Below are 16,208 nucleotides of genomic sequence, written 5' to 3' on the forward strand. Positions count from 1 at the left end.
ATGGCGTACATTGCGGACCTACAAATGACAAGGATGCTATTTGGTTAGAAAAAAAAATAATGGTTGTTGGTAGAGGATCAGCGGTTCATGCGGGCGGCACGCTGCGTGCGGCGGCAGTTGTCGCAGGTTCGGTTGCAGTCCGAGCGCTGGAACTTCTGGCCGAAGTACGAGATGAGCTGCTGCCGCCGGCACGTCGTGTCGTCCTCGCAGTACTCGGCCATCGCCCGCAGCTTCTCCATGTGTACGGCACGCGTCTGCTTGGTCATGCCCTTCTGCGGCATGAACAGGATGCTGCGCATCCTGGAGATGTCTCGCGGGCTGTAGAAGATGATGCATTGCGACGGCTTGCCGTCTCGCCCGGCGCGACCCGCTCTCCTGGTAGTAGCCTTCGATGGACTTGGCTACCGAGAAGTGGATCACGTACCGGACGTCGGGCTTGTTGATGCCCATGCCGTACGCGATCGTGGCGCACACGATGCTGAGCTGGCCGTTCTGCCAAGCTTCTTGCACCATGTGCCGGTCCGTTGCGGATTGCCCTGCGTGGTAGAAGTCGGCGCTCAGCCCGCGGTCGAACAGGTAGTTGGCGACGTCCTCGCTGTCCTGCTTGGTCATGCAGTAGACAATGCCCACTGCGTCACGTGGATACGTCTTGGAGATGAGCTCGTAGAGCGCCTCCATGGCTCTTCTTGTCGCCGCCCAGCGGCTTGTCGCGCACCTCGAACGTGAGGTTCTGTCGGTTGAAACTCATGGAGAACACGGGTCCTTTCGTGATCTTGAGGGAGCGCTGCACACCTGCAATGACCTTGGGCGGCGCCGTGGCCGTCAGCGCCATGAGCGGCACGTCCGGGAAGGTTTTCTTGAGCATGCCGAGCTGGCTGTACTCCGGCCGGAAGTCGTGCCCCCACTGGCTGACGCAGTGGGCCTCGTCCACCACGAACCTGGCCAGCATCTTGTTGCGGTGCAGGGTCTGCAGCAGCTCGGCCATCTCGTCCGACTTGACGATCTTCTCGGGGGTCAGGTACAGCAGCTTGAGGCTGGGCACGGGGCGCCGCAGCTCGGCCGTGATGGCTCTCTTGAGCGTCAGCGCCGTCTGGCTCGTGAGGAAGGCGGCCGGCACGCCGCAGCGCCGGTTCTGCAGCAGCGCCGTGACCTGGTCCTGGATGAGCGACAGCAGCGGCGACACCACGACGGTCACGCCGGCGCTCAGCACGGCCGGCAGCTGGTAGCACAGGCTCTTGCCGCCGCCCGTGGGCATGAGCACGAAGCAGTCCTGGCCGCGCATGGTGGCCTCCATCACCTGGCGCTGGTTCTGCCGGAAGCCTGCGTTGCCGAAGACCTTGCGGTTGGCGCTGGCCAGCTGGTCCTCCTGTATATTCCCACTGCTGTTATTATTGTTATTGCTGCTACTGCTGTTGCTGTTGCTGTTGCGCTTCTTGGCGCTGGGCCGTCGGCTCTGGCGGACGAGGCCCAGCGCCGTGTTGGGCTCGCGGTTCTCGGCCTCGTCGTCCGAGGACTCGTAGAAGGCGCGCGGCCGCTTCTGCCGCGAGAGGCTGCGCGCCAGCGGCTGCGTGTCCAGGTCTCCGTCCAGCGTGAGGTCGATGGCGGCTTGGGGCGCCTGCAGCGGCCGGAAGTGCGCGTCGATGGGCACGAAGGCCGCCGCCTTGCCCGCCTTCATGCTTGAATGCCTTGTGTAGTGAGTGTAGTTGTGTATAGTTGTCGGAGTGATGGTTTATCGTCGTGGTAAGTACGAGTCAGCCCGTATTCGATGTGGTGCACGTCATTTCCCTTTTCCACCAATCGCTGCCCACTGCGCAATAAGTCATGAGCGGCGCCACGTACGACAGCTGGGGCAGCGCCGCGGAGCGCTTCGCGGACGGCTCCATCTGCCTGGGCGTGGACCTGGGCACGACGAACTCATGTGCGTTAGCTGCGTCTCTCTCTCCTCTGCATTCTCATGTCTGATTCGCCCCCTGCTTCCCCCGCAGGCGTGGGCATGTGGCACGTGGAGCGCAACCACGTCAAGATTCTCAAGAACCGCGCGGACCGCGGCCGTACGACGCCCTCCGTGGTGCGTTTCGACCCGGCGTCGCAGCGTGTGGACGTGGGCAACGCCGCCGTGCAGCTGGAGACGCAGCAGCCCGTGGGCAACACCGTCCGCGCCGTCAAGCGCCTCATGGGGCACAAGTTCCAGAGCAAAGCGGCCGACGTGGCGCGCATCTACGCCGCGTACCAGGTGGCGCCCACGGCCCAGGGCAACGTGGCCGTGCAGGTGGCGCGCGGCGGCCTGAAGCACGTGCTGGTGCAGCCGGAGGAGGTTTCGGCCTGCATCTTGGCGGAGCTCAAGGCCTCGGCCGAGGCCTACTTCGACGGCGTCAAGCTCAATAACGTCGTCATCACGGTGCCGGCCTACTTCAGCGACTCGCAGAGGAAGGCTACTATTACTAGCGCCTCGATGGCGGGGTTTAAGGCTGTGAGGCTGCTGAACGAGCCCACGGCGGCGGCGATGGCCTACGGGCTCTTCCTGTCGGGCACGAAGACGGTGACGGTGTTTGACTTTGGAGGAGGCACGTTGGACGTGTCGCTGCTGAGCATCGAGGATGGGAAGTTCGAGGTGCTAGGGATTGGAGGAGACACGACTTTGGGAGGAGAGGACATCAACAATATCCTCGTGGACCATTTGCTGGAGGTGCTGTACAAGCACAACGATGTGACGAGAACGCAGGTCGGAGAGCAGGATATGGTGAGGCTGAGGAGGGAGGTGGAGAAGGCCAAGCTTGAACTGTCGGAAGAGGAGTCCGCGGAGATTTCGCTGCAGAATATTGCCGGGGTGAAGACGTTCTCGTACACGCTGATGCGACGCAAGTTCGAGCAGCTCTGCGACCCGATCTGGAAGAAGTGCGTGGGAATGGTCTTGAGAGTAATGATAACATTCATTGGTGCTAACAAGGTGGTTTGTCGATGTTGACGCAGGTGTCTTCGGATCGTGTCGAGTGTTTTGAAGGAAGCAGAAGTGGAGGCTGCCGACATCGACGAAGTAATCCTTGTGGGAGGTTCCACGCGGATTCCGATCTTGCGCACGAAGATCTCGGAGGCGTTCGATGGCAAGGTATGGTGCCCTATATTGCTGTGGTACTGTGTGCACCGCTGTTAACTAATGCCTCTCGGTCATTGGTGACTCAGGAACTCTGCATGTCTGTCAACGCCGACGAAGTTGTTTGCGAGGGAGCCGCTATCCAGGCTGCTATCTTGAGTGGCATAGACCAGCGCGTCTTCCGTGACGTACTCATGATGGACGTGCTCCCACTGCCCATCGGGCTTGAGACGGCGGATGGGAGCATGGAGGTTATCCTACCTAGAAACGCACGCATCCCAACGACAGTGACGAAGTACTTCCAAACGTTTGAGGACGATCAGCGTGGACTGACTGTCGAGGTTTATGAAGGCGAGAAGGAAATCGCCAAGGAAAACGATCACATCTGCTACTTCAACTTCGCCCTGCCACGGGAGAAGATCGGCAAAGCCGGCGAGTTCGCACACCCGGTCACGTTTACTATGAACGCCAGTGGAATCCTGCAGGTGCAGGCCGGTGTGCACCACGACGCGGAGGAAGCGCCGATGTCAAAGACTGCCATATTCCTCATGGCAGCGTACATCCTTGCGCTTTTTGGGTTCTATGTGTTTTTCCGCCTCTACTTCGCTGACGAACGGGACATCACCGCATAATAGATAGGCACCACTCGCTGGGGCACCTTAGCAGCTTTTAGATAGACTTGTTTGCCGATAAAAGTTTCACTTTTTGATTTGCAGTTGTCATGATACTTGAAAGCGCGCAAGGTGAACCGAGCTAGACGATGCCAAGTACGCGTCAATAAGCTCCCAGCGTTTGGTTTCGGAACTCTCCGCCGTTTCTCCGTCGCATGACCCAGCAGCATCATGTGGTGGAGCTGCCGTGGGGTGATACTCGTAATAGAGTTGCACTGCGGTCAAAGCCATCTCCATTCGCTTATCCTCTAACCTGCAACAAAGAACGCATTAGCAACCTCATCATGACACAAACAGCTCACTCAAGTAGTAAACTTACAGCTGAGACAGCAGGTAGTCAATGTTAGCAGTAGCGGCCAGATATTCCACGAAGCCTTGCTCGAATGGACTACCCAAGATCCCCGAGTAATCCTCTCGTTTAGCGGCTTCAGAAAAACTTTCCTGAACAAGGCGGAAGTTATCCGCAAATTCCCCGCTATCGACTTCTGTAGTCTGCTCGCCATCGAGAAAGCACGACATGTCCAGCAACTCGTGCAACACTGATTCGTATGCACCAGCTTGAATGATCCTCACCAAAGCCTCAAAGCGAGCAATTGGCTTTGGAATGATCATCGCGCACTTCACCGCAAAACCAAACAAATCCAGTTGTCTTATGATCTCCGCCCCGTTAGGCTTCTCCTCGCACATCTCAGCCATATCTCGCAGATAAATAACGAACACAGGTACGTCGATTTGGTCAAGGAATGGGCATTTTTGCAGCAAGGCGACGACACGTTCGAGCGCAGACCGTACGTTTGGCACCGCGATCCCAGCAAAGCACAAGGTGCTAGCGCCTTCAGCTCTTTCCTTAGCCAATAAATCTTGACCTTCAGAAGAAAATATGGGCTGGTTGTTGTTTCTCTGCTTGAGTTGAATCAGTGGCAGAGTCAACACGCCTTCCCAAACTTGTCGGCCGCATTCTAGTGACCTCACGAATGACTTTCGACTAAGCGGTCCCATGATACTAGCCAGTGATCGGACCATGCCCAATTGCAACATGCGTGACAGGATATCCTCCCACAAATCGGAAGCTTCAACTCTAAAATCGAGCATCAGTTGGCTCGCACACCGCAGTACCCAAGGTTCGTTCGGCGGAAATCGACGAAGAAAACTGCGCGTTAATACTTCTTTGTCGCTTTGCAATACATATGACATTTCATAAGGCACCCGATGCTCTTCAAAGACCATCATGTGCGCACAATGCTTGGTGTAGTCCAGTAGCTCTTTGAAGAATGCGGCCGAGCTCGCGATGCCATATTTTGCGATCACATATCTTTCGACGGTTGCATGGTATAGTACACCAAACTTCAAAATCACGCGTAGTGCTCTCATTTTAGCTCGAAACGTAACACCAGCGCGAGGTCGCACATCTTTCGCGAACTCAATGAGATAGCTGAAAACCTGTTCGCCAAATAAGTCACCACGCTTGATGTAAGCAGTCGCCACGTACAATATTCTTTTCCCAAACGTTTCGTCGACCCGATGCAGTTTTTCCGGATCAAGAAGCTTAAAGGGATCCTCCTTGGTTTCTTGGTTTGATACACCTTTGCTGATGTGGACAGCGTCTTTGACAAGCCATTCACGGATCAAGTCGAGACGAAGTTGCGCTTGTGGAAGCTGAAGCAGTTCAGCTATGCTATCAGCAACCGTGTGAAGCAAATTATTGCTATGTGTGTAGAACCACAAGGCATATCGTCGGTACAATTCCTGGAAAAGCTTCTTCGGCTCTGACACAAGACCTAGCAATTCGTTAGTCTGCTCCTTGTCGTCAATAACGTCAGCCAGACTTGACGTCTGCGAGCCTGCATTTCGAAGAAGTAGCTCAACCTTGACCCGCAAAAGTTTGGTTTCCAGCCTTGTTAGTGCTTCATGTCCAGTGAAAGAGGTGTTCGAAGGATCGTCGGATTCATTTCCGCCGGAAACCGCAGCTTTGAGAGCAAACTCAAGCGCCTTCAATTTGTCTTCTCCAAGCGGAAAATTCTCGGCCAACCACTCAGCAGCAGTCACCCGGCTTTCAGTATCACTCAAACATCGTAGGATACCTTCAAAGGCACTAAACTGGGCCAAGCTGGAGTCAGTGTTGTTCTGTTCAGATGCCCTCGGTCGGAGGTTTGTAGTGATCATGTTTTTAAGAAGCAGCATCTGCAACTCGTCTGGCTCCAGTCGAAGAGGTTCGGCGAGACCAATCAAAGCGCTGAAATTTTCCTTCGTCACTAGCTGCGCCAGAACATCGCTGGGGTCTGCGATCAGCTCGTGAAATGAAATCCTCGTCTCAGTTATCTTGCCACCTTGCATCGGCACGACGGACCCAGTGGTTATACCGTAATCCATTGCCACGTGTTGACTATAGTTCTTGGCAATGTTTACGTTTCTTTTTTCTTGAAACGCAGCGAAGACTTTCAGGTTGCGCAAAACCTCCATGCGCCGCTCCACCTCTTCTCGCTCGCGGTAGGACGTATTTTCGAGCAGCAGCCGAAAAATAAATAAGAGTCGATCGTAGTCATGGCCCGAAATCTTAGGAATGCTCTTGAGCAACAGCTTTACTAAGTGCTGTTCGTGGATATCTTCGATCACACCGACAATTTTGTCTTGGTACTCGAGATTGGTTGTAGCGGCCTCTTTCAACAACAGAGTTTCCGCGTAAACCAGTGAGGGAAAGCTATCATCAATTTGGTAGTGCCGAGTGAACTCCAAAACGGTATAGAAGTCGTAATTACTCCGAGTGATCAGCGCTGGAACGAGGCGGCGAATGTACTGCAAATCACGACGCTCGCTTTGAAAGGCCTTGTGGTCGCATTCGATACCAAGCAGGTTGAGGTAATGCCACCATCTCGCGTTACCTTCCAGCTCAACACACTGATGCAAAAATGCGATCTGTTGCCAAGCCCGAGCAGCATCTGCACCGATGAATGCTAGTTGTTGAAAACGGTTGAAGTCCTTCGCAACATTTTCTCGAGAAATTTGCCTTCGGAACGCGTGGAAGGCATCTTCTTGCTCCATAGACAGCATCAACCTGATCAACAAACACAAATGTTAGTGCTCATATTTTACGAGATCGTCGGGTGTGGTGACATGACGTACCCCAGGGCCAAATAGTTGTCGATCTCCTGGGATTGGAAGACAATCGACAAAAGTTTCCCCATTTGTGTATTAACTACACTTGCCGCGTTTTCAGGCAGCTCTTGCATCGACAGCAAAGCCTGAAGACTAAGCAGGTCTGCCCTTTGTTCAACGAGAAACGATACATATCGCTTTGAAGCAATCGTATCTCTGGCCGCCAAGTCCCGTCGAAGGTTTTTGTGCTCGGCAATTGCAAATCGTGTTGCAAGCTTCATGGATTCGTAGCTACGTAAAACGCACGCATCTCCTCGATACCACCGAGGGTACAACGACCAGTGTGCTCCATCAGCCTTCATTGCCATGGTATTGTACTGGGTAAACTGGAGAACCTCGGATATCAACATTGTGTTTTTGAGAAGAATTAGTGTTTCATCAAAGGATTCCTTGTTGCAAATGCAGAGCGCGTATTTCAAAAGTTCCAGAGTGTAGATCGGGGCGTGTATACGTGCAACTTGAGCCGGAGGTAGCTGCTGATTCCGAGTGAAAGATACATCATAAATATCTTTCACGTGTGTTGAGGTGTACAGCGAAAGTGATATCGCTATCTTCTTGAGTGCTTCAGCAGGGTGGAAAGTGCCTTGGGGATCAAGCTGTGGCGCATTGGCTAAGCTTGAGTTGTTGATGCCTGCGTTTCCTTCGCGAGAAAATAAGCCTCTGGAGAAGCGGAGAGCTTCCAAAACGCAGCCACTATTAGCCGCAGTCTCAGCGATAAGGGACTGGCATATCTTGGACCCCAAACCAGCTGCTGACGCAAAGCGATTGAAGTCGAAAATGAGTCGAGTCCTATCGTCGTCCTGTTGAAGCCCCCGTCTTGCATTGTTCGACGATTGAGGGGCAACGTCCTCGTTGGTACGCTGTCTTTTTAAGTCTACCGATGAGCTTTGTCCATTTGACGCTACTGCGCGCTTTTTACCCTTTCCTTTTCCAACGTATGTAATAGACTCGGTCGATAATTCTCCATTAGGCTCACCATAATCATCGCTGCATTCAGCAAATATTAATTCCGGCTTCATCAGCTGCTTTAACTTCATTTTACATCTTGCAGGGTCACGCAGCAACGATAACGAAAGCAAAATTCCATGATGGGCCTCGATATGGCAGATCCGCTTCAAATCTGCCACAAGTGCATCCGATAATAAATATGTCGGATTGTCCGTGTATACAGTGAGCGAGTCCCTTTGGGTCGGATCAGCTAAATCCACAGTTGCCTTCAGTTCGGGTAAGTAGGCTTCTGCAAGTGCCACTAGCATCCGTAGAACAAATGGCGACGGTTTCTTCTCGCCTCGGAACTCTGAAGGGCAAAAACAATCCTTCTCTTTCAACTCTTCAGCTTCCATCTCCAACAGCATAACGCCGAACTCAATAATTTCTTCCATCAGCGACACGAACAGCATCACATGAGACTTGGGGTCTTTCCGCTCTTTCACCTCGGCTAGCGCATCCATTGCCAGCCTCACTCGAATCTCAACTTCAGTCAAATCCGCGTTTGTTGCGAGCATTGCATCATAATTGGATAGCATGTTCTCCGTAAACCGAACAGCTGCCCGATCACAGTGAAGATCACGGTATGCATCGACCAAAATCATCGCATCTGCAAAAGCTGATGGTCTTGGAATTTGATTTAGAATATGCGAAACCATTCGTGAAGCACTTCTTGCATCTGCAATATCGAACTTCGTTATTCCATACGTCGTCAGCATATCTTGGATCTTCATCAAACGCAAGTGTTCTTCGATCTCTACAAGACGCTCCGTCTTCCATGACTTAGTACAGCTTGCGTAACTCTTTAATGCTTGAGAATACGGAGGAAGAACAGACCGCAGTAATGCTAATGTTGCATCTGCGCGGACGTTAACATCAGCGATCTCATCAAGTAACACCAGTGCTCGAGTTTCTTCAGCTGACTGAGAAGTCTGAATAGACTCTGCCAGCTCCGTGACGTAGTCGTGGAGGACGGGGTCAATACAAACATCACAGTATCGAAGATACTTTTTCACATGGTCTTCGACTTCTTTTTTCAGCTCTTCAGGGGTGAAAACGCGGTCTAGCATGCTCATCGCGATTGTTGCCGGCGTCTCACCTTCGAACACCGAAAGCGAAACCACAAAATGATGCTCCACAGCCAAACGCTTGACGTGCTGAAGCTTCTGACCCAGCAATTCAATACGCTTGAATGGATCCGGCTCCTGTGATGGGTTTTTGTTGTGCTCTCCGACATCTAAAGATGACGATAAGCTTGTTGAAGGCAAACTTTGAAGTTTAAACTCGTAAAACGAAGTAGCCTCACCTCCGTTTCCATCACTGCTCTCATCAATTTTCAACAAGTTACATATCCGGATAGCGGTGTCTAGGTTGCCTTTAGCTGCTGCAGCCTCTGATCTCTCTCGAATCCACAACGCAAGCTCGATTAACAATGGTTGACTGCCGGGCTCAGTTGCGATGTCTGAGTAAGCAGCGTGTTCGGCTGGTTGCTCACCATGACGAATTAAAGTGGGTATTACTTCGTTCTGGATCCAATCTGCATATGCTGAGACTGGCAAAGAATCTGGAAGACAGCGTAGTAACTTGCTGATATTTCGGATGGCCTCATTATCCAAGTGCCGGCTCCACAATATCATGACTGCCCTCATAGATCCCAGTGTCACGTATTTTTCTAGCATATCCAGCACTGGTATCGTTCGAAAGAGGTTCCACTTCTCACGTAGCGTTTTCCCTTGAACTCCTGCGTCACTTGATGATGAGTTACGCAGTAGCTGAAATGTTGTCCATTTATACGATAACTCGCTGATCTCATCGCACCACCGCAATAAATTAGTCGGAAAAGAGGATTGCCTTGGTGATAAACTCGCAAACTCTCGGATGCCTGCGGCTACTTGAATCAACTCCTTCAAAACAGCGCGGGAGTCATCTTCATCCTCCCCTATACTTTTCGTACACAAGTCAAGTTTTGCTTGGTATATTTTCATGACTCGCTTGCGCATGAGCGATGAAATGTGGACACCAGCCAAAGATTGTGCAACTGTGACAACATCATCATCACAGCTCAATTCGCCATCATCCTCATCACAACTTTCATCGTTACTGTCACCACAATCAGCGTAATTTGACAGAAGCAGGATCGAGACACCAACGTCGGTTCGATAAACTGCAATCCCTCGGGGTTTGTTTGTGTCTTTTACATCAGCGAATACCGCAACATTCATACACCGCGATTGAGGTCGACAGTCTCCGACCACATCCACTTCAGATACCACGCTTACATAGTTATTATCTCCTGATTCAGAGTGCATGATTTGAACCTGCTCCAGCGATGGTGCTGAACTGTTCTTTTCCGAGAAGCATGTAACCAGCACCAGCGCCACGTTTTGCTGATTCTTTTGCTCGCTGGTAGATGCACCGAAAACCGCAAAGCTCCCAATCCCAGTAACACCTGCTTCAAACAATTTCTCCATGCTCTGCCATTCCCACCTATCGTGCAATCAAAAGTCAGTTTCATGAGCAGGATAAGCAATAAGCAAGTACATGCAGGTACCATGATAGTTTTCCCTCAGAAAGTACGACCAGCCTTTTAAATTCGCTGTCAAATCTAATACAGTCGACAGGAGCCGAAGTGGATTCGCATACTGATACATTCTGCGCAAAACGTACCAACTCATTAGTTATACTCGCCCCAACTAAGCTGCACCACACCAGCATACGTACCTCAATTCCACTATGACCTTCCTTGTCGATTGACGAAGTTCTCCAGACACTCAAATGTGACCCGTGATTTCCTAGGATTATAAACACTTCTTGTCGAAAGCGATGGACCTGCAGAAATACAAAACCCAGCCTACCAGGTAGCACCAGAACTAAAACACGACACCACCAAAAACACATAAATAAAGCACACATACCTGCATGCACGACCTCGCGCCCTCATTCAACCTGCCGACCTTTGCCCTCTCGAAGCGTATGTTCCTCATGATCACTCGCAAAGCACCCTGCGGTTTGTCCATCAGCAGCTGCTCGAACTCTGCCAGCCTTAAATCCCCGAGTCTCAGCAACGTTCCCGACGCCGTCACCACCACCAAATCCTGCGCGTCACTGCTCGTCACACCTCCTTGCGCCGTCGCAAACTCGACTGCAACGACGCTGTGTGCAGTCACAGCCCATCACACCCCAATTGCGTCAGCATTTCCCCTCTCAGCAGCTCAAAACGGCAGTCTTTCTACCTGTCGGAGTCTCCCGGTCGAGCCACACGGTGGCCGAACAGCAGCTCCCCGTTGCTCTTGTAGAGAGACAGCGTCCCGGAGTCGTCTGCAATGGCCAAAAACCCTCCACAGCCGCTGAAGGCCATGGCGGTGACCTGGTTCTGCAGAGAAATGGTCTTCTGGCCCACGTTCCCGCCGTCTGCGGCCTCCCCAGCGTCCACAACCTCCACCACTTGTCGGTCACCCACTATGACTGCAGTTTTAGAGCCGCGGACGGCGATCCACGGCGCGTTTGGGTCTGGAATCGAGGGATTTGGGCATCCGGCGTCCGAATTTTGGGGACTTTTTAGCGGGAGCTGGCAGAGCAGAGACGCCACCATTTTGAGCGCTCTCTTCGGCTGGGCATCATCCGACGCTTCGTCTTCGTCCTGGTGCAGAGAAGAAGGGGTTAGCATTGCGAGAAGACAGCCAGAGCCACGTGGAGAGTAAGGCAGCGTACCGCCATGATGCCCAAGGCTCGGCGCACTTTTCGCGATTGAATAATGTGGTGTGGTGGACATATTATCGGTCTGTGAAAGAGAATAAACCTCCTAAATAACATATGGAGCACTTCACCGTGGACCAGATGTCCTCCATCTTTAGCCTTGTAGGTTCTAGAATTTGTACTCATGGTGGTTGGAATTAAGCGAATTTTATCGCCGTCTGTTTAACCGCTATCATGGTCTCGAGGCCGAGCAGTGCCGATGGGACGGAATTTGGGGGGGGGGGTCACGTTGCGCGTTCGCCTTCTGGTGGCTTGTGGTCCTGTTGATTCACCTGATCTGATCACGTTCGTGTTCAACGCGTGCTACGCGAAATTCTACTGGGCATTTTCTTGAGTGAATCGTTGGAGATGGACGATGTTGGCATGATTTCATCCAATTTCGTACGTCCACATGGTGTTGGCCTCGGCTCACGGTGGTTGTTTGCTGATGATGGTTACCGGATCAGTGCATCGTTGCAGTTTAGTTTTCTCCCCGTGGTCGAACTCAATCGATCACAGTGCAGGGCGGTCCAGAAGATCTTCTGGTAAAGGGTCGAACAGCAACGTGGTTGTGGTGAGTCGTCGTGCCGGCTCGTCGAATACGAAAGGAACAAGAGTTAACAGGCTTTGTTTGAAGCGCGTCATAAAACCTATGCAAATATTGCTGATCGACGCGGAGCACTTGGCGGTATTTCTACGTGACTCTCATTTGTCGTGAGATTTTTGAGACTGCATTCCAAACTGTGCAAGCCTTTCGAATAAGTAAATTCCTATCTAGCACTCTTCTCAACCGCTTTTACGTCATTCTGCTCGTGATCACTTGTTGGTCGTCTGTGCTTATCCATACAAAACTTCTTGGGAAGGACGAAGCGCGACACAAGTTTGCAGCAATTGTATTCGGCTGTGCGCTAGATTTGATTTCGTCCATGGGGTCATCAATGTGGGCCAATATGACACTGAATTCATGGATTCAGCTCCGACTTAATTGGTCACATCCTTTTGTCGTTGGGCGTGTTCGCCGCCACCTACAACATTAAAGACTTCCCCTAGACGTGGCCTACGTGTTGCACATGATAGTGGGTCAACTAAGGATGTTGTTGTTGAGGTGTATTGTTGCTGGCTCGCGCCGAACTCCTAATACCCCTTCCGCCTCAAAGTGAAGAGGACTGGGAAACGCTACTTGACATCGTGCGCAACGGCTAGCATACTGTGAACGAAAGTTATCGCGTGAAAGTATCTCATGGCATGCCGACGTTGTTCCCTTCTAGCGTGTAGCTAAAAAAGGTGTCACCAAAGCGCCAGTAGAAGCAGGCCGCGTACAGGCATGAGATTAAATGAACAAAAGCGACAATCAGCCACCAAATCCCAAAAGCACCAGAATAGATGTACAAACTCGGTTGGACGAGAGGCAGAGGATGTGGTAGGTTCGATCATCGTATTCACGTTGGTTTAAATGGTCGCGCACACCAGTGGTTTGTTGTAAAATACTAATTGCATAGTATGCAACGCATACATATATTTGAATAGGTATTCCCCCGGGGGGCGAACCATTGCTACTCAAGGAGGTTGGGCGTGGTAAGTTTGCTTTTGATCGATACTTGTTTTTACTACGTACTAATGGTACTACAACAACATGTAGTATATTGTACTGACTTGTAATGACGCTGTAAAGTACAAGACACTGAGTGGATATCTAAACTATTTTGAATTATGCGCACGAAAGGTAAGCTGCCCACTTAAGCATGCCGTTTAGCAGCAGCCTTTGCAATATCCGTGACGTATTCGAGATAGCCGTCACCGATATACGTCCACTTGGCACCAGTGTACTTGCCGGACTCCGCAATGGTAGTAAACACCGTCTGGGGCTCAATCCTGATGTCGTGCCACCCTTTGAATACGTCGGATCTGTAGGCGACGTTTTTCACCATCTTCTCGACAGTAGTATCGTCCAAAAACTTCGCCACGGCCTCTATTTGCTTGGCTTTCACTGCTGCTTGGACCGCTGCTTTCACTTGTGTTTTCGCGATCGACAGTGCCTCCTCGAGCTCCTTAAGACGTACACTTGTGCGAATCTTCTTCCACTTGAGCGCCGCACTGGAGAGGCCATTTCCGCCACGTTCTTCTTCACTATCGTCGCCCTCATCGACAGCGTGTACCTTGATATCATGCAGCTCCTCGGAGGAACTCACAGATCTCAATCCTCGGTGAGAACCTTTGTCTGCGGACTCGGCAGTGCCACTCGCGAGCAGAGTGAGCGCGGCAGTCACGACGGATAGAAGAGACAAACGCATACTTGATCTTGAGCGGGAATAAAGTGGAATGAATAGTTGGTGGCGGAGTAGAAATGACCAATACAGTATTCGTTTCGAAGAGACGCAGCCATCCCGCCACTCTACCACTTCAAAGATACAGTACTATAGTAGACGCAGCAATGTTTTGCTGTGCATAATCGCAGTACGTAGCTTGCCTACTACCGGTATATAACTACCATTTATAGTGGTTTGCAGATATTTTGTCGCTCGGATTTAGGGCTTAGATCGATCTCTGAGATAAAATAATTCGAAGACATAAAAATGCGAGACGGTAGTAAATCGACCTCCAGGCGTAGGTAAGTCGCACCACCTCTTCCTACTTAACATAACGAGCGCATCGTTGGTTCTGAGGACACCGAGGTAACGTCGCCGGCTACTGCTGCTCCGGTACGGCTCTGTTGGACGTGTTTAACGGCTCGTTAGCTTCGTCTGTGAGTGCACTAGCGGCTCCTGTATCGCTGGGCTTTCCGCTTGTCTGTCGCGCGAGCTGCACTCCGCCATGTAAGACCGCATGTCGATACTACGCTACCATACTGAAACTTAGTGTGTCTCCGGCCCTTGCGACTCTAATACTAATCTGTTGAACGTGTTTGATGGCTGGTTAGCTTCGTTTGTGAGTGCACGAGCGGCTCCTGCAACACTGGGCTTTCCGCTTCTCTGTGGCGCGAGCAGCTCCCCGCCATGTAAGACCACATGTTGATACTACGCTACCATTTTACTTTAGGAAAAGCGTTTCGTATGAACTGCTGTAGCTCCTCTAAATAAAATGTAGGGTGGGCTTTCACGTACTTTCGAACACGAGTTACCACGTCGTTCGGCCAACGCGACGAGCGGTTAGTTCGATCTCCTTCATCAACCACACCATCGGTCAAAAACAACTTGTACCAACGTTGCAGTGTTCGCACGTTAGGCCCAAATATATCACTAACATACTGCATACATATTCCATACACATGCATAAGAAAAACAGCTCGCCAACGGTAGTCGAGAGAGTACATGCTGCACTTGTGCAAGGTGAAGGTTTTCGGAAGCTGCGGTGCTTCGACAGATCAGCAGCGCGATCTGCCGACCACTCGTCAAGTGTCCAGATGTACGTGTCCAATTGCATATTATGTATATATAAAGCGCGGCATTATAATCCGTACACAGCCATCACGATTTAAAATAAATCGGCCCGAATTTCGTTTTTGGATCGGCAATTCGACCACAGATAGCGTAAATCGATATCGATATCGAGGCTGGCGATTATAACTTGGAGGATTTAATGGCCATCTGTTTTTATATCGGGCGCCAGATATTATAACTCGGGCAAATCACTAGGTGAAAACGACAAACGCATTGCAAAGCATAATAACAGGCGATCCAGTTAAGAAGAGGGAAAAAAGGGCCCAAAATGGGGACAATCGTCGAGCCAAGTAATTGCGGTCTTTATTTTCAGGTCGTGAAACTAGCATCATCAGCTAGATCGATATTTCAAACCTATAAATATGCTGTCTTTATTCACTTGAACGCAGCTCACATCTTAGCAAGAGCGCTCGAAAACAGCGCCTCCGCCTGATTACCCTTGGTGTGAATGCGATGCATGTCTAAATTCGGAAAACGAGGAGGTAGAGTGGTCTGCATTGCCCCATCTCTCCACAATGTGTCCCCATCTCTCCACAATGTGTAGCCTTGACTCCACAAGGACGGCAAGACGGCGGTGGGCTCGTGGGAGGGTGAGAACAATTTGTCCATCGCGCAGTTCGGCAGGGAGAGCGCGCAGTAAACACCGCCTTCGGTCCTTGCACTCGGTCTCTGTGGCTCAGGTAATGAGCGGATAGATTCCGCCACCAGAGTCTTCTCGCCCCCCCCTCCATTTGGAATTCTGCGCCACTGAGAAATCCCCCCCCTCCAACGCATCGAGACGTGCACGTGGCCGAGCCGTCTGTACCACTATCAAATGTCTCATACCTCCAAATCCCTACAAATGCTTCAAACAGCGCTAGTATCGGCATGTTGCTTGCATGCCTTGCCATGGCACAACCAGTGCAGCTACGAAAGTCGGGCTTGATTCATTCGTCATTAGAAATTCTAGTTATGTTCCGACTAAAATTTCATTGAAATAGGACAATTTCCGCATTTAATTTTGTTTTAGTTCCCCCCCAAAAAAACCCTCTTAACTGGATCGCCTGTTAAAACAGGCGATGCCTGTAAGAAGGGGCATAACAGGAGGAAAGTGACGGAGCAGGTATTATAATAATTCCGGCACTGATCGGTTTA

At 51.3% G+C, this 16,208-nt stretch overlaps 5 protein-coding genes across 5 annotated transcripts; 1 reads left to right on the top strand and 4 right to left on the bottom strand.

Annotated features, from left to right (window-relative positions):
• Positions 1–77: 77 nt before the first annotated feature.
• Positions 78–612, bottom strand: IUM83_17831 (Bloom syndrome protein, DEAD/DEAH box helicase; the record flags this gene model as incomplete). The annotated part of the gene is made up of 2 exons (XM_067942799.1): positions 78–318; positions 425–612. The coding sequence occupies 2 exons, from the start codon at positions 610–612 to the stop codon at positions 78–80; spliced, it is 429 nt and encodes a 142-aa protein (XP_067785780.1).
• Positions 613–634: 22 nt separating this feature from the next.
• IUM83_17832 (Bloom syndrome protein, DEAD/DEAH box helicase) lies at positions 635–1,675 on the bottom strand (the record flags this gene model as incomplete). The annotated part of the gene is made up of 1 exon (XM_067942800.1): positions 635–1,675. One exon carries the CDS (start codon positions 1,673–1,675, stop codon positions 635–637), a length of 1,041 nt encoding a protein of 346 aa, XP_067785781.1.
• Positions 1,676–1,821: 146 nt separating this feature from the next.
• IUM83_17833 (Hsp70-like protein) lies at positions 1,822–3,723 on the top strand (the record flags this gene model as incomplete). The annotated part of the gene is made up of 4 exons (XM_067942801.1): positions 1,822–1,918; positions 1,986–2,895; positions 2,971–3,106; positions 3,181–3,723. The coding sequence occupies 4 exons, from the start codon at positions 1,822–1,824 to the stop codon at positions 3,721–3,723; spliced, it is 1,686 nt and encodes a 561-aa protein (XP_067785779.1).
• Positions 3,724–3,810: 87 nt separating this feature from the next.
• IUM83_17834 (uncharacterized protein) lies at positions 3,811–11,619 on the bottom strand (the record flags this gene model as incomplete). Its single annotated transcript, XM_067942802.1, has 10 exons — positions 3,811–4,015; positions 4,082–4,150; positions 6,110–6,814; positions 6,883–6,908; positions 10,182–10,389; positions 10,454–10,554; positions 10,624–10,731; positions 10,818–11,055; positions 11,136–11,542; positions 11,614–11,619. 10 exons carry the CDS (start codon positions 11,617–11,619, stop codon positions 3,811–3,813), a joined length of 2,073 nt encoding a protein of 690 aa, XP_067785745.1.
• Positions 11,620–13,373: 1,754 nt separating this feature from the next.
• IUM83_17835 (putative secreted RxLR effector protein) lies at positions 13,374–13,928 on the bottom strand (the record flags this gene model as incomplete). Its single annotated transcript, XM_067942803.1, has 1 exon — positions 13,374–13,928. The coding sequence occupies one exon, from the start codon at positions 13,926–13,928 to the stop codon at positions 13,374–13,376; it is 555 nt and encodes a 184-aa protein (XP_067785778.1).
• Between the last annotated feature and the right edge of the window lie 2,280 nt (positions 13,929–16,208).

The sequence above is a fragment of the Phytophthora cinnamomi genome, assembly GCF_018691715.1.
Source record: "Phytophthora cinnamomi strain GKB4 chromosome Unknown Contig76, whole genome shotgun sequence".
In the NCBI taxonomy this organism is placed as follows: Eukaryota; Oomycota; class Peronosporomycetes; order Peronosporales; family Peronosporaceae; genus Phytophthora; species Phytophthora cinnamomi.